This window comes from Lygodium microphyllum, chromosome 26 (assembly GCF_053477565.2).
Source record: "Lygodium microphyllum isolate KBCC chromosome 26, Lygodium_microphyllum_v1.1.10, whole genome shotgun sequence".
In the NCBI taxonomy this organism is placed as follows: Eukaryota; Viridiplantae; Streptophyta; class Polypodiopsida; order Schizaeales; family Lygodiaceae; genus Lygodium; species Lygodium microphyllum.
In genome coordinates, this window is record NC_141160.1 from 24,071,405 (window position 1) to 24,099,251 (window position 27,847).

Consider the following 27,847-nt stretch of genomic DNA (forward strand, 5'->3'; position numbering starts at 1 on the left):
GTGGATTTTGTAAACTTTGATGATCGGGGCTCATACACAAAGTGGATTCTTTGTGTGAGAAGTTGATGGGGACGCCTGTCCTTTTTGGGCGTTTCATTAATTTAGTGTGTACATGGGTGATTCCATACCGGGTGATTCCGCAAAATGCATATTAAATTAATAAACGTTTATGAGTTTAGAGTGCGCACTCGTAATAAATTAAGGTTAGGATTTATTGCTAACCATTTGATTTATTTATGTAGCTGAAGACTGCTAGGTATTCACTTTTGTCGGTTTAATTGTATTATTTTACTAACGATTGTGAATGCTTCAGTTGATGTGTAGAGATAGCAGCAGTGGCGGAGGAAAGCATTGGAGGATAGCGAGTATTCGATTTATTGATTATATTTTAATGGACGCATACCTTAGGCATGGTGCCTATATTTTATCGCGCCTATTTATTGAGGCGTTGGATATTTATTATTATTTTGTATGCGCATGGGTGCACGATTATGTTATTTCTACTTGGACATTGTATTGGGCATGCCAGACTCTTTGGGCACCGTCCATTAGCTTTATTCCTATTTTGTGTTAAAGCAAACTCAAAAGCTAAAAGCTTGCTATTTTGTAATTTGGGCTATTATTTGAGCTTGAAGATGATTAATACACAAAATACATGCTTTGTGGAGCGCTCACACAAGGCATGGGGAGAGATTGCACCCAATTGGTCTCTTGTTCATGTCGTTCATGCTTTTTACCTTGTAATTTGTGCAAAAAGTAGAGTTCTATTGTTCTTGGGGACCTTCCGGCATTCACTACGCGAGCGTATAGCAACCGATCTGCGCACCAAGGTATCAATTTGGAACAAAGGCCATGTAATGATAAAGTGAAGAGCCTTTCAAACTTGTTAATTTTATGCTTAAAGGGAATAGCCTGCTAAACCATTTAGTATTATGAAGAGAATTTAACTGACTCAATAAATCTCATGACAATGGAAAGCAACAATAAAAAGCTGTAGTTAAAAATTTTAGAAATTTTAGAATGTGATTTTTAAATGACAGCATTGATTGAAAGCATATTCAAAATTTGTTTATCCAACATATGGTGATGATTGGCATTCTGCATATGTTGGCACTGGGGGGTAAATTAGGCCAACCATGCACCCCTTGCAATATAAGTCTCTTCAACTACTTTTAAAAAAAAAACATATCATGCCCTATTTATCCAGTATATGGTAACCAAATTCATTGTGTATATGTTGGGGGGTAGGTGAGGCATGTAGCCCTTGCGACATGAGCCTATTTGACTACTCAAAAGAAAAGAAATCACTTGTAATGCCACATGTAGTTATTTGCAAACTAATATCCAATGTAAAAGAAATTTCAAGGTATATGGAGATCGTTATTTATATAATTATTAACAAACAAATAAACACACTTGGAAATAGTGAAGTCGAGTAAAAACTAAATGCTCTACTAAACAAAGTAAAGAGATGACCAGAGCCACTAAAACATGGTAGAGATACAACACACTAAACGCATAGATAGAAAGACGTAGCATGTATTTATAAGATAAAGAAAAAGAAAAAAATATATATAATCAAAAGTCATTCTATGAGAGAGAGATCTCTTAAAAAATATAAGCAATAACACAATATATAATCATAATTAATAATGTATAATACAAAATCTTATATATGATATATTATTTTATTTTATTATTACATATTACTATATTAATTTATACATAAATATATGATAATTTCATACACATATGTCTTATTTCACACACACACGCATATCAAATATAAAAAATAATTACTGAATTTACATATTGCAAAGAGAGAGAGAGAGAGAGAGAGAGAGAGAGAGAGAGAGAGAAGGAGGGAGGGAGGGAGGGAGGGAGGGAGGGAGATCTTAGAAAACATATGTGTGTTATTAACACATGTACTAATAAATTTAATATTGTGGGGATAACATATATATTATTAACATGTATATGTTATCCCTGCATCAATAAGACATTAAATGGCAACTAAACACTACAAGATACATGCAACATACTGATGTTCAAAGCAATACAAATGTTTATTTAAAAAATTCCCCATGTCAGTATAGGCACCTCTACAAATTTGTCAGAGATAACATCGCTATTTACGTCACTATAGCGACACAAATAGCGATGTGTGTAGTAAATTAGCGATGCAAATATTGATGGTTACGAATGGAAAAAAATGGTGGCATGGCAACAAGTTGCCTTGCTACCCATAGCACCATGTGCTGTATAATATTCTGCAAAGCAATGATATATTGGATACACAATTATCATCGAGATGGTTGTAAAAACTACTTAAAATCACAATACTAATAACTCGTAAAATAAGTACAAGGTTGGTGATGACAACTCATGAAATTACATGGAACCATGGAGAGGAGAGCCAAAACAAACATGAAAATCTATTTGTAAATATCACAAAGTATGATTTTATAAAAGGATGATAAGTATATCTAAGGAATGTTACATGGGAGAGACGTGCACAAATCACAGGACCAAAAAAGAAAATGATGTGCGCTATGTGAATCCAAGCGCATGCTACAAATCCTTGCCATCTGAAAGCTCATTCCGTCGCAAAGAAGCATCGAATAGACTCTGCAATATGAATAACCAGACATTAGTCCACTATACATATTGCATCATTAAAAAAACTAGTGACTACCAACAAGAACGAGGATTGACTTACTGGGCTGCTGCACACATATAATCTATCGATAAGTGCAGTGAGACCGTGTCTCTCTACATATCGAGTCTCCAAACCTGTGGGATTGTGGTTTGTGATGGAGTGCTACATATCGAGTCTCCAAACATGTGGGATTGTGGTTTGTGATGGACTACTACAAAGAAAATAAAATAGCATTGTTAGAAACAAGATTGTTAGTACAAGTGATATTCTAAATAAGAAAGCTAGAAGAACCATAAGAAAACTTACAAAGACCACCAAATAAGTCTTATGACTGTCGCCACTCTCCAAATAATGCACGACTCCGCTTGCCTCCAATCGTGCCCTCGCTGCCTCCCGTTGTTGCCGCCATTGTCCTGGAAAATTTGTTGCCTCCTCCCTAAGTCTTCACCAATCCTCTACATCTAGCCACTTGGGCTTTGAGGTGCCACTCTTTATTGCATTGCGTGCATTTGATTGTCTATGTGACATGTATGCATGCATACACTCCATCATCCACCTAGTGGAAAACCTCTATGCCACTGTAGGTACAGGAAACTCCTCGTGCAAAGATGCCACTACATAGTCCTTGCTCCCCTTAGGTATATTCTTCCGATGGTCTAGAATGTTGTGCCTAAATACTTAGTACAACTCTCTCATGCAAGATATCACCCTCCTCCCCTTATCATTTATGATTACAACACCTGTCTTGTCATCTACAAGGTATATGTACCCTACTGGGGTATGTCTAAGGTGTGTTCTCTCTCACTCGTAACCACACTCCTGGGCATAACTAGGAGACCCTTGTATGTTTGGCATACTTGTGGGGGTAGTGTCTCTCAGAGTAGCACCCATAGTAGGGGTGCCACCTCCTACGGACAACTAAGCGAAACTCGGAGTCACAAGAGTAGATGTCCCTATAGGTGTGACAAATCCTGGAGGTGACAAGTATCCACCAGATCGACGAGATGAAGACATTGTATAAGTCCCTTCGAAGGCTCATAGCATCCACATCTCCACAGCACCCCTTGAACCACTCCCTCTATCCAAGGCTAGTCTAGAGTATTGACCTCATCTATTGAAAATTGAAGCATTAGAGCATGCCAAGGTAGACCTCATAGAACAATTTGATGATGTCTACGATAGTTCCTGGTCTGCCAAATCTCTAAATTGGGCCATCTGATCTTGAGACATACGTGTGAATATCTCCTACAACTCCTCATCGGTCATCCCTCAACTCATCCTGCTCTTTGGGTATCGTCAAAGGTAACCTGCACGTATAGAAAATGATATTAATATAATTAATATAAGGATTTAGGCAAAGCACGATAATATAACTCTAAAATCATAATGCTACTTAAAAAGCATATACTAAAGTACCCTTAAAAGTGAATCATCAATGAATTGAGCAAGCAAATGCAAATACGACCCGTCATATGGCCTCATGTCAATCTCTTAGCACAACTTGGCATGCACTGGAAGGTCTATAGATAGGTCACCACAGAAATAGGAGTCCACTTCATTCTCAAAAAATTATTGGCCTTCTGTCTCTTTGTTTACATTACCCATGCATGTCTCTTATATACGTTTCAAGCCCTCTTTGCCCTCCACCCTCCACAAGATCAATCCCTCCACCTACATACTCTCCTTGTTTATGCTGGGAACATTGCTTTCATTATAAACTTGCATACTTTGAGGAGTCGATGGCACAACATACCACCATGGAGGTTGTCGGGGATTTTGATACAAGATTACCTATTCAATATCACATATAAGACTGAATCAACATTTGTGATTGTTTCATGTCGTTGAAATTTTTTTAAAAAAAGGTCATGCACATGTTTACAATGATCCGATAGGACAAATGTGTTGTGCAGATTCGTCCATCTTTTCTCAGAAATCAATTTCCAGAAATCCACATGGACCTCACTGAACGGTTGCCCCAGCTCCTTTCAATACCACTTTAAACCATTGTACATCAAATATAATCATGGAGAAGCTATGGTAATCCATTGAAATAACACTTTGCAAGTTTCCAAAATACTCAATCTCATATTCTACGGTATTTGGATCCATGGCCTCTGCCATCATCAACTCTCCTTCTCTAACCTTACCATGACACCACAATCCGTGGTGAAGCACATTTTGTTGATGCACTCAACATGGAACTATCGCTTGCACGACCACACCGCATTATAGATTTTGTACTATACAACAAAACAATTAAATTAGTTGTTGTGCATAAAATCTAGATACGATAGCAAATAAAGCATGCGTTCTCCTTTGGAATAAATCCCCTCAAGAATTCCCACTCCCTGGTAGAGACCTCTACCCCTTCATGAGAAGCTACAATCAAAGTTCCATGTAACCAGTGCATAGACATAAACTGTGGTATCTCCTCCATACCCTCAAGATATTGAATGGATCAATGGTGTATACTGCGTCGAAATACTAATTGCACTTCTTTGCAGTCTTTCTTGGTTGCTCGTATCTAGCGAGCCACTTCTCCATGGATGTATGATGCAGTATACAAAAATGATTCACTTTCCATGGCAGCATCCATCCTTTTTTCTACTCCATTTCCAACCACCACATCTTTGGTAGTCTATCATGATTCTTCAGTGACCATAGCATACTGTTGTTTGAATCCACCATTGATAGCCACTCTGAAATATGCACTAATGCCTCTAACACTAGCCAACCTTCAACCATGCTACCTTCTGGTCGAGCTCATCGTCACATAAATCCCTTTAAGGTATTCATGAAGCGCTCCAAGAAGAACATCCATCACGTATGGATAGGTCTTGCAATCTCCACTTCATCTATGAGATGCACCAAGAGGTAAGTTTGTATCGCGGCATGCTGGTGGGCAGGTACTTCTCAAAGAGACAAACCGTCTCAACTGCTCCCCGCCTTGCAGATTCAATAAATGATGTCTTGATCTCCTTTTGTGAGATCCATTGCACTAAATTCGACAACCTATAAATTGCATCACGTATTTTTGGAGTGAGGCATCTCGCAATCATGATCGAGAGTAGTACAAATAGTCAGAAATGGAGAAGCATTACATCACATTGAGTATACACTAAATAGTGAAGTATTGAGGCTACTTGCAATCAAGGTCAAGACATACCTGACATGTCTTATGCCAATCATGGGATTTCAGCCCTGATAGCTAGTCATCTTTAGAAAAAGCAAACCTAAGGGAACGTATCATACCTCTCGGGGTGTGGATAGACTTGATAATTTACTTCACAATGCGCTATTCTTTAGTGGACAAGACCCAAGGCATGCGAGGTAGTTGCAAGCAAGCATCAGTGCTCGACTGTGGCTCAATTGTGGCCAAAGCGCTTCCATCTTGCCCATCTCCTTCAAATCCATTCGTGCTCCTACAATGTCTCTCTTTCCTGTGATATGGTCCCATAATAAGCTACCCACATTCTTGAAAATATGCATGGGATCCAATAAATGGTTGATCTGTAAGTGGGTCCAATATGGCAACTCGTAGAATACTGAAAACCATCGTATTCCACTTGGATGTGACTCCTAATGGACATTTTCAACTCCTACTAGCTTTGGGCATTCATTCGTACTAGAGGTCGTCTAAGAAAACCTTCCCTCAGTTCATAATCCTCTGGCAAGAAAGTAGTGTGCCCTTGATATACCATCTTCTTCATGGTTCGTGACCTTTGAGAGTCTTAATTGTGGCCCACACAATGGACATGCATAATAATATGAGGTAACCAGACCTATCACAACACCCCTATCTAGTCAACATAAACTTGAACGAGCCATGTTAGATGTCACTAATGAGAACAAAAGCCCACTTACCTGAGCACTCAACGAATCCCGAAAAGTCATGCATGGTCCACATGAGAATGGCTTGTATATTAGTGGACTGTTAACCATCATGCTTGCTTATATCTTCCACAGCGACCCCCTCCTCCCACAAAATCTTGAGCTCATCAACTAATGGACGGAGATAGATGTCCATGTTTTTGACTTTGTAGCGTCTAGGAACGAGCAAGCTAAGAATCAGGTGTCCTTTCTTCGTAGAAATCCATGGTGGGATGTTGTACTTAACAAGGACCACATGCCACATACTGTAAGAAGTTGAGCAAGGACCAAATGGATTTATGCCATCCATAACAAGAATGAGCTGAAGATTCCTTGGCTCTCGTGCAAAGCCTAGAAAGGTGGAGTCAATGTGGCTTCATATGCGTGAATCTGTTGATATTCACTGGACTCCATCTGTGGATCTATTTTGTGCATACCACATTGTCAAGCTCGCCATGCCTAATGTATGAAACATATGACGTATACATGGTATAAGTGGAAAGTGTCTAAGAACCTTCTGAAGGATGGCAATGGTGGCGGCGATAGTGGTGGTGACAAGCTGTCATTCTCTCTCTCCCTCTCCCTCTCCCTCTCCCTCTCCCTCTCTCTCTCTCTCTCTCTCTCTCTCTCTCTCTCTCTCTCTCTCTCTCTCTCTCTCTCTCTCTCTCTCTCTCTCTCTCTCTCTCTCTCTCTCTCTCTCTCTCGGCAACAATATCTCTCGCTCTCTCTCTCTCTCTCAAATGTTTGCGGTGGCAAATGCCTTGCTTGAGTTTTTGGCCCTTTTTTTTTCTCAAGCCAGCGTCGCAAAGCATTGCTAAAGTAAATAAGCATTGCTATTTGTGACGCATATAGCAACACCGTTATTTTATGTCACAAATTGCCATCATTATTGCCCCATTCCCTTATAGTGAAACACACACCAATAAGATAAATAATAACATACCAAAAATAAAAGGTTGAAGAAAATATATGTATATATAGTGAAAATTTAACACAATAGAAAGATAACAATTATAATTGAAGAAATTAAAAGAAAATAATCAAAAATATATTTTATAATATGCATATATATATGTGTGTGCGTATGTAGTATGACAATCAAAATACATGAGAGAGAGAGAGAGAGAGGAAAAAGTAGAGCAAATATAAGTAAACTATCAAACTAACATTCAAAAAGTAAAAATATATAAAAATATTAAACATAAAAATTAGCTAAAATATTAATATTAATAATAACTAAACAAATCAAGTCAAGTCAAGTTCATAATCAACGATGATGTTAAGCATAACTCGATTAATTGTATCTCTTGAATTTAACATTCAAGAATAACATTAGACATGGATGAATAACTTATGAAGTAATAAATGAAAAATAAGTTCTAAAATCACACATAATTTATATCAAAAGAGAGACAAAAAAGCATGTACCCATGGCAAAGATGGAGCTAGTGAATGCATGCAAAGATAGTATAGTAGTAACTACATTTTAAAAAAAATCACCAACAAAAGAAATCACCAATGTAAGGTTAGAGAGTATAAATATCTTTTTTTAAAACAAAAAAAAGTGAAGGATAGGTTTCCAAGGGAAGACTTGAAGCTCGAGATTCCAAATGCAACTCTCTATGAATATATACATATTGTACTAAAACCTCTTTTATACTTTTCTTATTTGTTCCAAGTTAGAAATCTTTGATCCTACCCTTCCAAGCAGATATGAGAGCCAATAAGAATAACAAAAATAAATAGTACTAATATCATTACAAGTGCAAGTTGAGGGCCTAGTTTAATTCAACATCTAAGAAGGATATGAAACACAAACGAAAAACTCACAAACTAATAAAAAACAACTTGCATATACTAATAATACTAATACTATTGAAGGATAGGTTGCTTAATAACATAAACATCTTATTAATATATAAAAAATACTATAATACCCATTAAAAAAATTAGGGGAGCATGGTGGTATGAGAGAGAGAGAGAGAGAGAGAGAGAGAGAGAGAGAGAGAGAGAGCATCAACATAAATATTAACAATTTTACAAAAAGAAGATTAGATTTATAATATTTTATGATAAAAATATAAATAATAAAATACACATTGAAAAAAATAAATATCATATAGTGTGCCAAAATAATCATGAATGTAAAATTAGAGAGAGTAGAAAAATATTTTTTAAAGTAAAAAAAGTAAAGGATTGGTTACAAAAAATAGATATTAACATTAACTAACATTTAAAATTAAGTATAAATAAATAATCATAAACTATAAAATATAAATAATAACATATAATAATAATAATAATAATATCAACATCAACATAAGGATTATCATTAACATATTTATGATAAAGAATATTAATTTTGTAGTATTTTATAATAAAACATAAAAAATATAATTCAAAACAAAAAGTATTACACACTTTATATATATATATATATATATATATAAAGACATAAATAAAATATATTATATCACCCATTAAAAATAATAAGGGGAGCATGGTGGCATGGGAAAGAGAGAGAGAGAGAGAGAGATATATATATATTTTAAAGAACATATATGTTATAAACACACAATAAGAAAAAAGTACATATACTAATAGAATTAATATTATCAAAGGATAGGTTACTTAATAACATAAATAATAATAACATTATATCATCCACAAAAGAAAGGAAAATTATTAAAGTATAAAGTAATATTTAAATATAAGTATTAAAAACTATTATTATTATTAAATATTAATTTTATAATAACATAATAATTTTATAATATGTCACCCCGAGGAGGAGCTCAATGATGTGGTAATAGAGGCATCAATAAACGAGGAAGATAATGCTAAGCTCACCTACACCTTGGATAGTTTAAGAATAAGGAGGTCAAAGAACTCCCTATCATGAACTTAAAAAGTGTGCATTGCAACAATGAGAGCAACTATACCTAGTGATGGAGTTGTGCAAGGGTGGCAACCTAGAGGATCTACTAATGCATAAGGCAAACAATAGGTTGAGCAATGTGGCCAGGGACAAAGGTGGTGACTACCACGACATACAATTGAGGTGTGTAGCATATGGCCGCACGCAAGGGATGGTTGGGGGGATGAAGCAGGTGAAATAAGTGAGACATGAAGCAGGATGACTAGGCGCGATATGAGGTGTGTAGGAGTAGAGTGGGTTGGCTAGGGTGAAGTCTAACCATGCTACGTGCCACAATCAGAGGAGGTTACCGGGGGGCACCACAGAATGACACACGACGCCCCTTAGAAACCTCTTTGTAATATGTAGAAAAGATGGTCCACCCTTTTATTCTCCTCTTGCTATGAGCTATCCTAAGCATGGTGCATTCCCATGTGATAAATAATGAGTTGGCTAAAATGAAGCCTTCCATTGTCCAATAACAATTATTAGCTAAAAATTGAGGACTCATAAATAACAAAAGAGAGAAAATAAAGGCAAGAGTACACTTACAAGAGAATGGGTACAATTGTCCCCTCATGCATGAGTGAGCACCTCCCACATGCATGTAGTTCTCTATTTGTGTTTCTCAACTTTTTTTGCTAAAAGACCATTAAAAACATCATTTTGGGTTTTTTGCTTTGTTTGCATGAACGCCTTGCTTTTAGCCTAATAGTTTCTAACTCTCATTTTATAAACCTATTTGAAGGTTTAAAAATAATAATTGTCTAGCACTTAGATTAATTTCCATAATACATTAATCCACACATGCGTGCATACAACCATAAATGAATACAAGTGTAGTGTCCAATAATGATGATCCACACACAATGCATCTAAAGCACACTTCAATAATAAATATGAAATGAAATGAAATATCTACATAACTCCATCTAATATCTACTCATTAGAAACACAAAATACATTAGTTCCCTACCATCTATTTATAATGCAAAATGTGATCTATGTCACATGTGATACCTTACGTAATAAGTCACAAATCATGCGGTAAATAAACAAATAAAAATTCATAAAATAACTAAGTAAATAAATAATATCTTATCTTGATATCAATTATCATAATAGGTTGCACATGGTTACAAATGATTCTCCTTGCTAGCTCTTTAATCCTGTAGCTTCACACGTTCTCCAATATAACTATTATCACATTTGGTGGCATGAAGATGTACTGGCCCAACACTAAGCATATGTCATGTGTCATAAGTGGAGCAATGGATAGCCACTACCTTTACTATCTCTGATTGATGGTCCTTGTGGTCCTTTAGTAAAGATAAGCAACACCCCACAAACTCATGGCATAACTAGGTTTCCTCCTTGTTTTTCATTGTTCATCGATTCTCTTGATAGTACACTTGTCCCCATCATGATGTACTTAGATTTGGTTTGATAACTACCCAAACTTTGGCGAAACTTCCACTATAATCAAATTTCATAGTGAACCTTATGAAATAATCATTGCAAGATCTAGCTCATGCTGTGTACACCAGTAATGTAGTATCCATATTGTCCATGATATCCATGGGTTTATTGAGAGGTACCATGTTTAAGCCTTAAGGTTAGATTTAGCCTTGGAGCATTGCCCTTTCTAGGTGTTGTTTGGTTGTATTTGCTTTAAGTGAACCTTTCAAAGTACCACAAGAAAGTGAGGAAGGATATACATAATGCAATGAAAATGAAGGCATTCAACCAAGAACCATTGGTACGCTTCAAGCTAGTACGATAGCATGCTCTTACTAGTAATGATTATTAAGCGGGTTGTCGAAAAATGGTTATGGAGTATGAAGAAGAAACAGTTGGAAAACCTTAGATCCTGTCTTCTCATGCAAATTCATATATGGGTTCCCCAAAACAAAAAAGGGTTTCCCAAACCTTGTTGTTAAGCACTAGGTCGGTGGATGTGTGATGGGAGGCTCATGGAAAACGTGACATTCTTTCCCAACCGTGTGAACAGCCTCTACGATAGTATCTGCCAAACGGAAATGCAGTTCATGTGATGAAAGTATTTAAATAACCAGAAAATGACAATTAAGTTGTCTGGAAGGAAGGAAAGAGAAATGTGTGGGCTCCACCCACATTAGGGCAAATTAAAGAATAAAGAGCAGCGACGTTGCGGGCCTGCTGCCTTGCAAATCAGAGCAAATGAGGAGAATAAATAAATTAATTAAATAAATACCTTTTATCTATTTTCCCACTGGCAGAGGACTCCGCAAATCGGGCGTATCGACAGCAAGCGAAGCTGCCTGCTGACGTTTCCAAAAGCACCTCTCGCTTTGGGGCGCCTTGGGCACTGCCACGTGGCGACCTCGGTCCGTGGTGGACCGGGTTCCGCGGGCCCGGGCCTCTGCATGAGGCCAGCCACGTGGCAGAGCGCCACGTCAGCGACCGTCTCTCCCCCTCTTTCTTCCTTCTTCTTCTTCTTCCTTCTTTTAGAGCTGCCCTTTTTGGGGGCCATTCTCTCTCTCTCTCTCTCTCTCTCCGCTGTTTCTATTTCCTTCTCTCTCTTCTGTCTGAGAGCTAGCGGCAGAGGGAAAAAACAGCCATAGCACACAGGCTCTGCCCTGCCTGTAAAGAGACAGCCACAAGAGAGAGAGCTGAGCCAAAGAGAGAGAGACGGTCATCCCCCCCTTTCCAGAAACATAAACTATGGGCTTCCCCTCTGCCTTGTCCTCCTCCCGCACTTGGGCGTCATTCCCCTGTTCCTCTGACCCCTTCAGATCCTCCCCCTTCCCAGATCATCTGTCCCTCCTCCCATCATGCAGCACTTCCTCCTCCTCCTCCTCCTCCCCCCCGTCTTCATCCGTGGCCGCGGCTACCCCCGCCGACCCCCCATCCTTCACCCTCAGAGAATCCTCCTTGTCTGCCGCCTCCGCCGTCACCAAAAATGGTGCCCTCTTCGACCACAGCTTCCTCCTGGACGAGGACCCCCGCCAGACCTTCCGAGCTCCCCCCCCTCCTCCCACATTGCACAAGAGCTTTGCTGATGGACTCCGCTTCGGTGGCCTGGACCTCACCACCCTTTCTTACAAGGAGAAGTTTGTGATCCGCTGCTACGAAGTGGGCATGAACCGCACTGCGACATTGGAGTCACTCGCGAACCTCCTTCAGGTTGTAATTTTGGCACTCTGAGCTGTTCATGTCCTTCGTTTGTGTGAAATTTTGGAAATGCATGTATGTATGCACAATCAGGTCAATATTAGGCACATACTTGCCTGATCACATTGCATCAGGCAAAACTGAAAATGCTGACCCGGAAAGGTACATGCATTTCTTCTCTCATGTTTTGCTGATGATGTCTTAGATCTTTTCTTTAGTACTGAATCACATTGCATGGGAAATGCATGCAGGCTCATAGTACTCAGATCACATTGCCTCTGATACTTGATCTATGAATTTTCCCTTCCATTGACCCTGGTGTTCTCTGTTGACTCTGATCATGTATTGCAGGAGGTTGCCTGTAACCATGCACAGAGCGTGGGGTTCTCTACAGATGGCTTTGCTACAACGCCATCCATGCGCAAGCTTCACTTGATCTGGGTGACTACTCGGATGCACATTGAAGTTGATGAGTACCCTGTCTGGTATGATGGCCTCATCACAAAATGTCGGTCAACCCAGATGTTGACGCACAGAGTCCCTGCCAAAATATGCCTCTTACCCGTGTTCTTTTGGATGGGCAGGGGAGATGTTGTGGAGCTTGAGACATGGTGTCAAAGTGAAGGGAAAGTGGGCACAAGAAGGGATTGGTTAATGACAAATGTAGCTACTGGGAAGATTATAGGCCGGGCTACCAGGTAGTTTTTCGAAACTGTATTTTCAATGCAATGCAAGTCATCTGTTTTTGTGCAGTTATGTTCATTTCCTTGCGAGCTGCTGTTTTTTTTTTTTTTTTGCCAGGTAATCACATACATGAAATGGTTTTGTAATTATTAGCTGCTGTGTTAAAAAACAAGGCCTGCCTCTGTCTGCATTTTTTTGTTTGGTCAGTATATCTACATATGATTCGGATTTCTTGCTCAGCAATCACTTAAAGAATCTCAAGTACGGCCTTTGGAGATGGCTTTCTTTACTGTGAGAGGATCTGCCTCAGAGATTGTGCCAGATTGACTTTCTGTGAACACATTGAACACTTGCAACAGGGGGTTTTTGAGGATAGGTCTTGGGGTGCTGGGTGCCTTGTTGTGTGGCACCTTGCTTCTGTTTGCTGGTTGAAAAAGTTGTTTTCAATGGGAGCAGAATGATTGGACTGCTGGAGCTCGAAGAGTGGGACTGGGGATTTACATTGTGTATGGATAAGGGTTCACACATTGCTGTATTGGTTTATGGTGCAATTGGCCTGCCCAAAGGGCAGGTCACGGGCTGACATGTTTCCAGGAAATGGGGTGCTGGTAGAAGCACTTTGACATTTATTATTAGCCACAGGTTTTCCAAAAATTGGTTGAGGTCGGGCTACAGCAATGCAACTGGAGTTGCTGGCCAAGGGGTGCAGATAACCTTGCCTAGAGCAGAACCACTGCATGAGTGACCCGGAAGGGAGGAATGCTGGGTTGACATCATGTTACCCCTGCTAGTTCAGGTTGCTTGGAATCACACCTGCTTCTTCTTCAAGGATAGCAGTAGTTAACCTTACTATCTGGCTAACATGTTGGTATACATGGCTCCTTTCTTGTTACAGCTTGCTTTCAAGCTGCTGTTCTGGTGTCTTTTTTTCTCTTTTTTTCTGGGGGTGGCCCCGGGGGGGTGTGGTGGTATTTGTACTTTGGCTGCAATTCTGTAGGTGCTGGTCCTCTCAGCAACCACTGGAAGTGTCATACTAGCAAATGTGTTGGTTGACTGCACCCATGCAAGCTATTTGGGTTTAAATTTGTGCTTGAACTTTTGATGCTCTTGGCTAACTTTCATGCATGTGACCTGAGCTGTGATAAGATGTGTGAGCATGGTTCAAAACTTGGCAAGTGTATATGATGGTTCTTGACTGTACACATACTAATGATGTTGATGAATGCCTTCTCAAGCTTATCATATTTTTAGTAGCTTATTTCCAAGCTTGCGTTAATCTTAATGCCTGTACAAACATGTTGGGCTGAATTTTGACACAAATTGAAATATGATGGTCTGGAGTCTTATATACATTGTATTGTCGTTGTGGTTTCGATTATGTTTAAAGTCGGGTGCTTTCCTGGCATTATATTGATAAGTGAAGCTTGTTAGACTAGTTGTTGTTGTATGGACAGTTGCACATTTATATTGATGGTCTACATCAGGTTCCCTTGGTCTTGAGATGTTTTTAGGAGACAAGTTGTTTAGATGAGCTTTGAATAGCAGCGAAACAAAAGCTTCTATATGTAAGTTGATTGATAGTGCTCTGTGATGCCCAGTTAGGTGTTTGTTTAGCTGAATTGAAAAGTGCATCTAAAAACTCTGTGATGCCTGAATTCAAAATTGCTTCTAAAAAGGATGCCATACATCAGTAGAACATGCTGCCTGATTAGTTACTATTGTGCATGTAGTACGTGGGTGATGATGAACCAGGATACAAGACGCCTTTCAAGGATAACTGAGGATGTACGTGAGGAATATACGCGATATTGCCCAACTGTTCCTAGGTGCGAGCTCCTACCAGTAAATGCAACTTTTCCATATTGAACAGGCCAAGTTACTATTGTGAAAGAGCTCAGTAAAATTCCTGATGGTGCAGGTATGCATTCTCAGAGGATGACAGCAGTAGCTTGAAGAAAATCCCAAAACTGGAAGATCCAGTGCATCATATCAAGTCTGGTCTTATGGTATGCTTTAGAGTTGCAAGGATGCATGCCACTTGAAGGTATTCGGTTGCTAACAAGCTGACTCCCTTTACCCTCTTTTTAGCCAAGACGTGGAGATCTTGACATGAATCAGCATGTCAACAATGTTACTTACTTTGGCTGGATTTTAGAGGTATATGATAGTTCCCAGTTTATCAGGCTGTTTCTGAAAAAGTTTATTTCCTAAGATGCAATTACTGTTTGTGCTGCCAGAGCATTCCACAAGATATAGCTGACACACATCAGTTACATAGAATTACACTAGACTACCGCCGCGAGTGTGGGTGTTGCGATGTTGTAGAATCCCTTGCCAGTGCAGAAACATGCTATAATGTTCAGAGTGATAGTGCTTCGATTTTGTCATCTGCAAATGATAATGGAGCTCCAGCGAGTCAGGCAGTTAATCTACCGGCCAGAAGTGCAGACAGTGTGGAGTTTCTACATCTCCTCAGATTGGTGGGCACTCAAACTGAAATCAACAGGGGCAGAACAGTTTGGAGGAGGAAAGCAGAAAAATGAGTAAGGGGTGCTTCAGAATATTAATTCTTGTTGAGTAGGCCGAACCAGTGTCTTACAGTATAACAAGACTCCGGGAATATTATGTACGGTGCAGATCCTGGTGGAAATGTCAGCGTTAGGTCGTCATATCACAGTCTGTATAGTGACGGCTGTTATATTCTAGGTATAGCTCCTACAGAACAGGCCTGAAGGTGGTAGTCTGGGAAATGTGCAAATTCCCTTTTTATACAGCTAGAGTTGATGGATTCAGATAAGATTTAACGGCCCTTGTCAAATTCTAATTGGAGTGTATGGTGGTACTCAATTGCCTTTTATCTTTGTTATATCATACATGGTTCATATTTCTGTCACTGTCACATTTCTCCATGGTGTTAATGAACAATATTCAAGTCTTCAAGGATTAATGTCTGCAATGGTTGCCCTTAGATGGGGACTGTTTTGTGGTTTTTGCCCATTAGGCGACCATACCTAAATATGTATTAGGGGACAAAACTGATAAAACCTTAGGACCTCAATGCTTTGAGGTGGAGGGAGGGTAGGTGAAATGAATAAATGAAAACTCTGAGATGTGATGAAAGGGGTTTTTGTAATGCTTTGAAGGTGTACACTGGCTTTGTATGGGACATGGTTTTGGCCAATACATCTGGCTCTGTAAGAGAGTCACGCGCAGCTTAAAGATGGTTGAAGTTTAACCATACTATATGTAAGAAACTGTATCGTACAATTCTTGTGCTCTTTTAATGTTTATATTTCAACTTTATGTTAGTGTCCAGAGATATTCATAATTCAACCTTACATTAATGTTCAGAGAAGATATTAATAGATATCAGCTGTCTGCTGCAACCTGGGTGTATGACAATGCTGATAGTCGTCATGGGTTAAATCCTATTGTGTGAAGTTTTATAGGTGTTGCAAACTGTGTATTTTATAGCTTTTTGCAGGCTGGTATCTGTGCCTTGAGTTCCTCAACCCTATATGCCTTCCAACACGCCTTTCCATTCTGCATTGGATAGTGTTCTATTTGTCTTGTGCCTTTCTGTGGTCCTCCATAAAAGATTCTATTTGCTCAGGCAGTGAATTCGGATGCGTATAATATGATATCCTAGTGTAGGGAAAGTAGTGCATGTTCTCTGAGTGCGTTACCTCTGAGTAAGTTCCACCTGTTGACGGTATGATTGTCGGCCACCAACATTTAACTGAGACTGGTGTTGATTTGTAAGGTGCTGCATGGCACATAAAAGTTCCTGGGGTGTGTGCAATCATATAAGTGAAGATGTTCAAGAAGGTAATTAATAAATATTGCTCTGGGAGCTGTGAAGGTAATTTTCCATCTGGGTTCATACATGGCTTACTGAGCTATAGTAGTGATAATATCTTTTCTGAACTGCTTGAAGCATTGAGTCCATGGATAGCAAGATTGTTTCTATAGCAAATGGTGGTTAACTATTGTTGTAAAGTACTTAAAGCAATGTGTCCATGCAAAGCCAGATTATTTCTTAACCATGCTGTAACCCTTAAGTAAATCATGCGGTCCCTTGAGTCTAAAATGGAATATACACTTGTGGCTTTGCTTTTGTACCATGAGTGGCTGTCCAATCTATATTTTTGCCTAGTCTAGTAAGTTGAAACGGCCAGGGCGGTGCCACACCTAGCTATTTGAGTAGGTTTTCAAAGTGGAGGCTATTGCATTTTAAGTAAAGGTAAAAGACCATGCCGTTGAAAGGGATGCAGGAGACGCGGGAGAGGAGCACACACAATGTAGGTGTTGTTAACAATGTTATGATAGTTTAATTGCACTTTCATATATATAACAATGTTATGATAGTTTAATTGCACTATACACGGGTAGGTCCAAGGTTTTTTTACCCCAACAACCTCCTACTAAAAGGCCAATGGACTAGGGAGTGAAAAAACAAAACAAAAGAAAAGAGACGGGGTGAGGAATCATGACATCTTACTCAATGCCCAATCGGAAAGCGAGCTGTGCAATAAGTAGCGGGAACCTCCTCACAGGAAGAGTCGAGCATCCTTGAGTCCATGACATCCAAGAGATAAGCGATCCCATAGCTCTAGACAATAGAGCAATCCATGACTGCTTTCCATGAAGCAAGTAACACAACTCCTAAGTGCACGGCTGTAAAGCATTGAAGTGGCTATAGCATCAATGCAACGCATAAAAGACGGCGGAGAGCATACAGACTCTCTAAGGTCAATCGTCGAAAGAGAGCCAGCATTCCGGACACAAGTCAAACGGGGTCTCAAGACAGTATGCGGCCTCAGCAAAGCGAAAGACTGACACACGTATGTAGAATCAGCCATAAAGCACATTGAATGCACATCAAGAGGCCTGAGAGGTGTTTGCGTCTCGTAAAAGACAACATGGCGGTTGTGTAGAACTTGTTAGGCATTCAAATTCCAAAACTTGTAAGCTGTAAAGTTAGCGTCTCCATAACCAAGGAGAAGACATCTGCGTGACATAGGCTCATGTGGCATATTGACAGATGCTTGGCAGTCAAATATCCTTAAGTGATCATAGGAGGGTCTCATGTCACTCTATACCTTATGCAGAGCAATAACATCCAAAGAGAAACACGACGTGTGATTAACCAAGTAGATTGCCGTCACAAATGCTTGGCAGTCAAACATCCTCAAGTGATCATAGGAGGGTCTCATGTCACTCTATAACTTATGCAGAGCAATAACATCCAAAGAGAAACACGACGTGTGATTAACCAAGTAGACTGCCGCTATAAAGGCCTTAGCCCAATAGCCATAAGATAACCTAGCTGTGGTAAGCATAGAAGCAACCTTTGCCTGTAAAGTCAGGCACATGTCATGAGCAATCCCATATTACCGTGGGTATAAGAAATCAATGCCATATTATTAACATCACATGAAAGTAGCTCTTAAGATATAATATCATTTAACTTTGTTGTTACTTGGGATACTACACTCTCAACCTCTTGGATTCCATTAGTGCATCATCCACATACTTTCCATCTCTTATGATTGTTTTCAATCTCTTATGATTACAGTATCATTTTGTGCACTCAAGAATAAGATTATTCACTAATAAGATGGGTGGTTGCAAGACAATGAATTTGTCAATGAGCCATGGCTCAATTGGTTGAGGGATCACAAAATACGATGCTCCACTAAGTGACTGGGAAGGCATAGGTCCATATACTACAACATGGACTAGATCTAAAGGAGCATTCCTCACATGATCACCAAAAGCCAAACAGGCTCTGCACGGACCATGAGTATGATGAGGGCAAGTAGCATGGGAAGAGCAGGCAATAAGCCCATATCACATAAAGCATCCATCTTAGTGTGTTGTACATGGCCTAGGCAACAATGCCATAACAATGCATGTGGTATCTGTGTAATTGCAACCATAGAATCTCCCACATGAGAGACATGCACTACATAATCACTGCTATATCTAGCGACTCTGGCTAAATACCAAGTAACCACGACGGATTTTCCATGAAGTATCCCTAAGAGAGACATAATATCTTGCACCATGCAACTGAGTGACAGAGATCACGCTCTTACTGTGCGTAGGTATATGCAAGACATCATGGAGCATAAGAGAAGACTCATTTGGCAAAGCCAAGTGTATATCCCCTGTACCAATAACATGACAATCTTGCTCAAGGCCCAAAGAAATACATTCGTCAACCTCCCTGTAAGAAGAGAACCAAGCTCTATACAGAGTAACATGACAAGATGCCATACTGTCTAAAAGCCAATCAAAGGTATAGGCCATATCACGGAGTAAGTAATTTGCAGGGTAACACGATACCAGGAGTCTAGGTTCAGTTGCATCATCATGGGTAACTACATGCACCATACCACTATCAACAGTGGTCTCACCTACTGTATCACTGACTCTGCTCTCATGGCTAGTGCGGCGCAATCTTTTCTGCTCTTTAATCCATTTGAAGCATTTGCGGTTCACATGCCGTCTTTCCACAATGAAAGCAAACAGAACCTGTAAAACTTGTAGAAGAGAACAACTGCTCTGTAATAGCATGAGTAGGGCTATCCAATATATCCAAGGAGCTCAAAGAATCAGGGGAACTCTCATAAGAGAGAACAGGCTCATCAAGAGGACTGTCTGCATGACTAGAAGAGTTGGAAGTCGTCATAGCATACTGCAAAGGGGACTCATCCAAACCAGAAGGGGAGAACACAAAGGCATCAACCACGGATGCAAAAGCTCCCACACGGATAAGCCTAGCTGATAAAAACATGACATATCCAACCATTGTAGCTTGCAGCCATAAAAGCATAAGCATGCATCGGAGCCATAAATGCATAAGCATCCCCGAAACATAGGAGTATACATAACTTTGCAGTGTCTCATACCATGTACTGACATACATATCCAGCCAAGAATGGCAGGTGGCAAATAAACTTGCAAGAATTAAGCTCCAATAAGAGCCCAGATATCTATGTAAAAGCATCCAAGTAAGAGGCTCTGTAAAATACATAGCAACAGACCATGTGCATACACGGGTGGCCATAAAGATCAACTACTCCCTGATATACATGGGCAATAGCAGCCCAAATAGCATAGATGCCATACAAGAGAGAAGCAAGACGGCCATAACTGTAACCCAAGCACTATCCAAGTCCACTGATCAGTAAGAATTTCGCATATCAAATGCAAACGAGCAATCACAACTCAATAGGCAACTACGAAAACAAGGGAGTAATTCACTGCTCAATACTTGTAAGTGCATCCAAGTAATAGCCAAGTCCATAATCAAAGCATCAAATCCCATACAGCATCCAAGGTCGTAACGGAAAAAGCCAAGTCGTAATGGAAAAAGCGAAGTCAATGTCCAACTACTCAAGGGAATACTCAAATCAATGTCGAGACAAGCTCAAACAACTGCCATCCACATCCAAAGCATAAAGCATTCACCAAGACATAACCCGTACTAGGTAGCCTAGGTATAAACCATGTCATAGATGAAATGCCAGCTGCAAAGAAGTGACAATCAAATCCAAATCGAGCTCTAATCTCAGCTCAAAAGCATTTCGAAGCATAAACAAGACATGTGGCATAGTCCAAATATATCATGATATCATACCAAATAACCGAGAGCACCGTGTGATCAATAGGCATAACCCAACTGCAGCATAAATAGCTTCAGTCTTGAAGTTTCTAGCAACAAATAACAGTCCAAAACTGAGTAAAATAATGCTCAAACCAAGCTCAAATCAAGTGCTAACCATAGGCATACATTTCCATATGTATAGACACTAACCGGGTATAATCGAACATCAAATGCCAAGACCTGTAAGTATAAAATTGAAGTAACATGTGGCTGCCCTATTTTGGACACATTTGGGACTGTTCAAAACAGTCAATGGCTAAGCTAAATCAGCTCCAAATGCGTCTCACATAAGAGGCATAACATCCACAAGTGATCTAGTATCAATAAACATCAGTAGAAGTATCACATAAGCCATAGGTATACAAATACATGCTATCTCAGATCTGAAATATGTTGTATAATATTCTATTATCAATATTTGGCAAATCCGATATTACCATCGCGTTCGGAGCGTGCCAAAACCCCAACTTAGACTCTTACCTTGCCTAAATCGGGTTCCGAATGCCCGAGATATGATAAAAATAGTGATTTTTGAGCCATTTTTGCAAACACGCACAAATAAAACGTGAGCGTACTACTGTACTTGAGGGTCCAAATCAAAGTGGGTAGGGGATAAGCAAGAGCCCAATGAAGGCCTACACAAGCCTAGGACAATTCCAAGCAAGAGGTGAAGAGAATAAGCTTCAATGATGGAAGCTATGGCTGCCTCTTCATGAAACCTTGCTGTTCATGTCAAAGAATGATTGAGAACTGAGTGAGAACCAAGCTCTCATACCTCGTGTAGATGTTGGGGAAGGCCGGGAAGTGCTCGCGAAGGACCTCCTCTAATACCAGTTGAAAGGGATGCAGGAGACATGGGAGAGGAGCACACACAATGTAGGTGCTATCAACAATGTTATGACAGCCTTATTGCACTTTCATGTATATATGAATAAAGAATATGGGCGGTCACTGTACAGGGGTAGGCCCAAGGGCCTTTTATCCCAATAGCCACACTACCTGATCTTGAGGTGATTTGTTGACTACTAGAAAGTCAGTGGCCCTATTGTTAGTGAAGCAAAAACTACTTGGTTAGCACAATAGTATTATGTAATCATTTGGCCATGTTGAAACTGGATGAATGGGGTATCCCAATGCACAATTTATGAAGCATTCACATTTGCTTGTGCTATGAGCCACGTGGAGCGGAATCCTCACATAACAATTACATAAAGTGTTTATGCTACTATGGAGCATTGGATTTTCTTTGATGAGTTCTTGCTTAAGAAATTGGGAGGGGAGGACAGCTTTGGAAAAGTAAAGGAGAAAGCATAGGAGGTTCCACCAACTGTCCCAACTCTCCTGCTCAACCTATAGAGCCAAATGAAAAACTAGATAAAGCATTTGCAACAATAGTTGCAAACATAGATAACAAATCCAGTCAAGGCCAGACTTATGGTAGAAATCATCACTACAACACTTTGCCTTCTATGCAGCCCCTTTCTTCCAGTGATTATAATAGTCATCTTTATGAGTCATAATATTGAGAGATACCTCACTAAGGAGATGAATAGAAAGAATAATGCAATGTCAAAGAGCTCTAGTATACTCATTGTGAGAGGAAGGTCAAATGTTAGGCTCATGAGAGAGCAAGGAGTAAGTCTCGTAACAAAAAGAATGTTAGGCTCATGAGAGAGGAAGGTCAAATGTTAGGCTTATGAGAGAGTAAGGAGTAAGTCTCGTAATAAAAAGAATGTGAAATGCTTATTTTGTAATAAGAAGGGATATATAAAGAAGAATTGCTACAAGTGGAAGAATAAGCAAAAGGGAAAAAAGAAAAATGAAGATGATGGCAAAAAGGAAGAGAAGATTAAGGCAAAAATAGAGGGGATTAATGCATGTAGCAATTATGATAGAGATAGCTTGTATGTGTCCTCTTTTGGTGATGCTTTCTTGATTGCCATGGATAATGATATGTAATAGAATTGGATTTTGGATTTTGGATCATTATTCCATGTCACTTTGCATAGAGAGTGGTTTATTACTCATGATGTTCGAGGACGAGGATGCATCTATCTTGCTAACGACTATGCATCTGGCATTGTTAGTATTAGGGATATACATTTGCTACTACATAATGGATCTTCTTTTGTCTTGCAGAATGTACTGCATGCTCCAAACTTGACTAAGAGTTTGATTAGTATAGGACAACTTAATGACTATGGCTATAGGGTGAGCTTTGGAGATTATGTATGGAAAATTTGCAAAGGGTCTCTTATTGTTGCCAAAGGGCCTAAGGGCATCATCATTTGGGACACATGTCAATTATTAGAATGAAAGCTTAGTGTTGTTTGAATTATCTTCCATGCTTGGACTTCTCTTACCTTAGTTTTGTGAGCATTGTCTTTTGGCGAGAGGTAATGGTTCTAGAATGTCAAAGTGCTTGGATTTGGTTCATTGTGGTTTGTGTGGGCCTATGCCCATGGTCTCATTAGGTGGAGCTTTATATTTATTCACCTTCATAAATGATGTCACCATGAAGGTTTGGGCTTACCCTCTTCATAAGAAGAGTGATGTGCTAGGATGGCAAAATTCCAAAGAGGAGTTATGGTCTGGGAAGAGACCTAGTTATGGTCACTTCTATATCTTTAGTTGTGAAGCATTTATCAATGTACCTAGGGACAAGAAAAGCAAGCCTAATCCTAAGTCCAAGAAGTGTATATTACCTTTCTTGGACATGAAGACTTGAGAAATGAGCTACTAGTTGTGTAGAGACAAAAGGATAATCTATTTGTCCCAAAAGGAGTACATTGGCAAGATATTAGACCATTTTTCTATGGAGAGGGAAAAGGCAATTTGTGTACCATTGTCTCCATATGTGAAACTTCTCTAAATGTACATCCCCAAGTCAAATAACTAGAAGTATAAAATGGTCAAGGTTTCTTATGCATCCATCATTGATAGCTTAATGTATGCCAGGTCGCTACACATCCATACATTCCCTATGGACTAGAAGTGGTTAGCACGTATATGGCCAATGCTAGGAAGAAGCATTAGGAGGCATAGAAGAGTATCATGAGACACTTGAAGAGAAGTAGAACCATGTGCATATGCTTTAGAAGGAAGGATGCATCAATTCTTGGATATTTACATGCTGATTTTGTAGGGAATGTAGACTCTAGGAGGTCTAGTACAAGTTTTCTCTTTACTTTCAAAGATGGTGCAATCTCTTAGGTCTCTCAATTGTAGCCATGTACAACTTCATCTACCACTAAGGCTAAGTATGGTGCAGCCCCACTAAGGCTTATAAGGAATCTATATGGCTTACTCAAGACTTGCACATTGTAGGAGAGGTGCCTATATTGCACTATGATAATCAGAGTGCCATTCAATTGGCACAAAACCTTGTCTTTCATGCAAATAGAAAGCACATTGAGGTGAAGTAGCAGTTAGCAGTAGGGAGATGTTTGAGGAAAAATGCATTTAGCTTATCATTGTCCATACAAATGATAACCCTATAAATGTTCTCACGAAGAGTTTACCTTTTGAATGCTTTGCACACTATAGAGTGTTGATGGGCATTGGATGCTATCTTCAAATTCTTCTTATACTTCCATAAAGACACATTGGCCTTCAAGGGGGAGGCTGTTGGGGTAAAGACTAATGGCCAATAACCTAGCAAGCACCCCTTATTTAAGTACACATTGTACAGTCATATATAAGTGGAGATAACAAAGGATAAACATACAAATTATTATATCCACAAAAACTCTTGTGTGTGCTTCTCTCTCTCAACCCTATCGAACACCATAGCTTCTATCACATTCCATCATTACTTCCCTCTTAGCTAGACCATTTAGAGGTTTCAAATTTATATAGATATTAGTTTTTTTAATAAGAAAAATTGATCTCCCAAGGCTAGGATTGTAGGCCAAAAATGAGTTGACCAAGAAGACAACATAAGACCTCGGCATTAAAGTACATCTAAACAAGATATCTCTACATGTATGAGTAGTGAACAATGAGAGAATTGATTATACTATTTTACTAAATGGTTCTAGCAAGATAAGAAAAAATATTTGTAAATATTAAAAAGTAATAGCCAAACTATAAAAAATCATGTAATTTACTCAATAATGAAGCAAATACATATGTCAATATATTTAAGCATAATCTTCTTAACATTACTAACTTTGGCTAAATAAAAAGCATGTAAATAATCTAATATTTAAGTGTAACCTTATTAGAGGCTTTTGACTCCACAATCATTATTGAAGACATAGACATCTAAACTATTGGAGATCAATGCTCCACCTTAGGTAACGATGGTACTAGCTAACTCTTTGTTTGTGAGGCCAACATATGAGAAGAATGCATTTATGGGTAGCAAATGTACACGATAGGTCCCAATTTCAATGTTGGATGGATATCTCTTGAGGGACGTGACAATTGGTCTATGTGTTTCATTGGATGAGTTTATGAGATGCCTGGCTAAAGTGTTATATACTTCAATAGCCCATGCCTTCCCATACACTATGCCATCAACTATGTCATCATGATTTTTAGCTCTAGAAAATGGGTGGTGTGATGGTGATTGTAAATAGGTGTGTGTAGGTCTCTAGAGGGAGACACTTGGTATATGCACGTATAGACATGCTCAAATGCTCTTTAAACACTAAGTGCAAAAAAAGAAACAAGAATAGCTAGCTAGTTTAAAGATAGATATACTAGTATAGAGATAGATCTACATTCTATGTTCTTGGGAAAAGAGAGCAAAAGAGCATGGAGGAGGCTTCATGAGAATCAACCACCAATATAGATTACTAGTCCTTGATATATATTCTATGTTCTTGGGACAAGAGAGCAAAAGAGCGTGGAAGAGGCTTCATGAGAGAATTAGCCATTGATATAGATTACTAGTCTTGATGATTAGCATGGATATACTCACACACTTTATGATGTTCTAGATTAGGACCCTATGCCCCTCCCTCGGTCTCTAGGTTGATATATCACAACTTTTTCAAAAAAGAGAGTGTGAAATATACCATATGGATTAAAGAATTGGACAACTCATGATCAAAATGGCTTAGTGGCCAAGTAGTTTGCACATGCTTGTGATATCTTCGCAAGCACCAATGTTGGCTCATATTTTTAATAGAGAAGTTTGTGAGGGATTTCAATTCGTTGGTTATGCCATAAGATTATACTACTCTTTAAGAAAAAGGACCCTTTGGTATTTAGTAATTACAAGACTGTTATGATTGGACACATGTTGACTAAGCCTATATGGATATATTGTGGAGCACGAATTGAGCAACTAGGTTGAGATGCATGGCTTGAGATCGATAAGTCAAGCTGGTTTCACACACAAATACACCACATTTTACAACTTTTTTCACACTAAGGGCTATTATTGAAGAAGGTTGAGCATGCGAGAAAAAAACATATTGTTGTTTTGTGGATTTTCATAAGGCATTTGATATGGTGCCACGTGTTACACTCATGAGTAGGCTATAGGATATTTGTGTACATGAGTAGGGGCCCCAAGGTATCTCAGTCAATAGCACTTTTGGAGTAAAATAGGAATGGCACTCTCACCCACTTTGCTTGGGCTCTATATAGTTGAAATCTCACATTATATTGATAGAGAGGGAGGGATTGGAGCGAGTTTAGATGGGATGCTAGTGTTGATATTGATTTATGAAGGTGACATTGTGATTATATCCAACTCACCTAAGGGATTACATAGTTATTTGGATGTAATATCAAGAAAACCAATATCATGATATTTGACACTTCAGACACTTGGGTAACAAAATCCAAGTATCAATTTACTTTTGATGGAGACCCAATGGAGTCTATTAGATCACACTTCATTGTATATATTAGTGCAGTCTCATACACCATATTTTTCAAACATTAACACACACACACACACACACACTCTCTCTCTCTCTCTCTCGCTCTCCCTCCCTCTCTCTCTCTCTCTCTATATATATATATATATATATATATATATATATATATATATATATATATATATATATATATATATATATATATATATATATGCGCAAGTGCCTATAATAAATATAGGCTAATTGGGACAAAAAAATCAGAATATATTTTCAAGTCTTTAAGTCTTTTTGAAATTTTTGTGAAAAATCAAATACAACCTTTTTTTCAAAAAATTCAAATATAACTTATAAATACATATATTTTTCAAAAAATCAATGTGATTATCTTTGGTTGATTGAAATTATATCACTTATGCATCAATTCGCCTATATTGGGGAGATGGGGACAATGTCCTATTTTGTTCGACCATAAAGTCACAACATTGGCATTGCATGTCTCTCAATTAACCATAGTCAATAGATATTATACTTCAAATGCTTATATGGCAATAATGGTACCTAAGATAGTAAATTTATAATGTATTCCCCTTTGATTAAAATTTCAAGTCTGTCCTTCTACTCACAGTTTGAAGACATTTACATTATGTTGTCCCATCTCGAAGCCTCATAGGTGCTTTTGAAGGGACAATACTAGTATCTTATTGCTTTGTATTTTTTTGTTATAGTAAATTTTTGCAATGAATGATCTAGGATCATGCTTACATACATATATACATTTATACATGCATGTAGATGTGCACATCTCTCTATATAATACACATGTGTGTGCATGCATGCATGCACCCTTATGCACTAGTGCAAATGTGCGGTGATGCATGAATTTCAATAAGGCACCAGAGTTGCATCACATTACCATCAAACACTAGCACAAAGAGCACTAGATTGTTACATCACATTATCATCAAACACTTGCATAAAGAGCTCTCTTCCAAAGAGCACTAGAGTTACATCACATTACCATCAAACCACTTGCACAAAGATCAAGCCAA

At 38.8% G+C, this 27,847-nt stretch overlaps 1 protein-coding gene across 1 annotated transcript; it reads left to right on the forward strand.

The window, feature by feature from the left end:
* Nucleotides 1-11,952: 11,952 nt before the first annotated feature.
* LOC148013055 (oleoyl-acyl carrier protein thioesterase 1, chloroplastic-like) lies at nucleotides 11,953-16,531 on the forward strand. The gene is made up of 7 exons (XM_087667962.1): nucleotides 11,953-12,614; nucleotides 12,954-13,087; nucleotides 13,187-13,300; nucleotides 15,017-15,112; nucleotides 15,205-15,292; nucleotides 15,375-15,443; nucleotides 15,524-16,531. Exons 1-7 carry the CDS (start codon nucleotides 12,153-12,155, stop codon nucleotides 15,827-15,829), a joined length of 1,269 nt encoding a protein of 422 aa, XP_087524088.1. The 5' UTR covers nucleotides 11,953-12,152; the 3' UTR covers nucleotides 15,830-16,531.
* The last annotated feature ends 11,316 nt before the right edge of the window (nucleotides 16,532-27,847 follow it).

Excerpts from the sequence above, each read along its gene's own strand:
- LOC148013055 (XM_087667962.1), top strand. The coding sequence starts at position 12,153 with ATGGGCTTCCCCTCTGCCTTGTCCTCCTCCCGCACTTGGGCGTCATTC. Across the intron at positions 13,088-13,186 it reads GTTGATGAGTACCCTGTCTG|GGGAGATGTTGTGGAGCTTG; the intron begins GTATGATGGCCT and ends TTGGATGGGCAG. Across the intron at positions 15,113-15,204 it reads TATTGCCCAACTGTTCCTAG|GTATGCATTCTCAGAGGATG; the intron begins GTGCGAGCTCCT and ends CTGATGGTGCAG.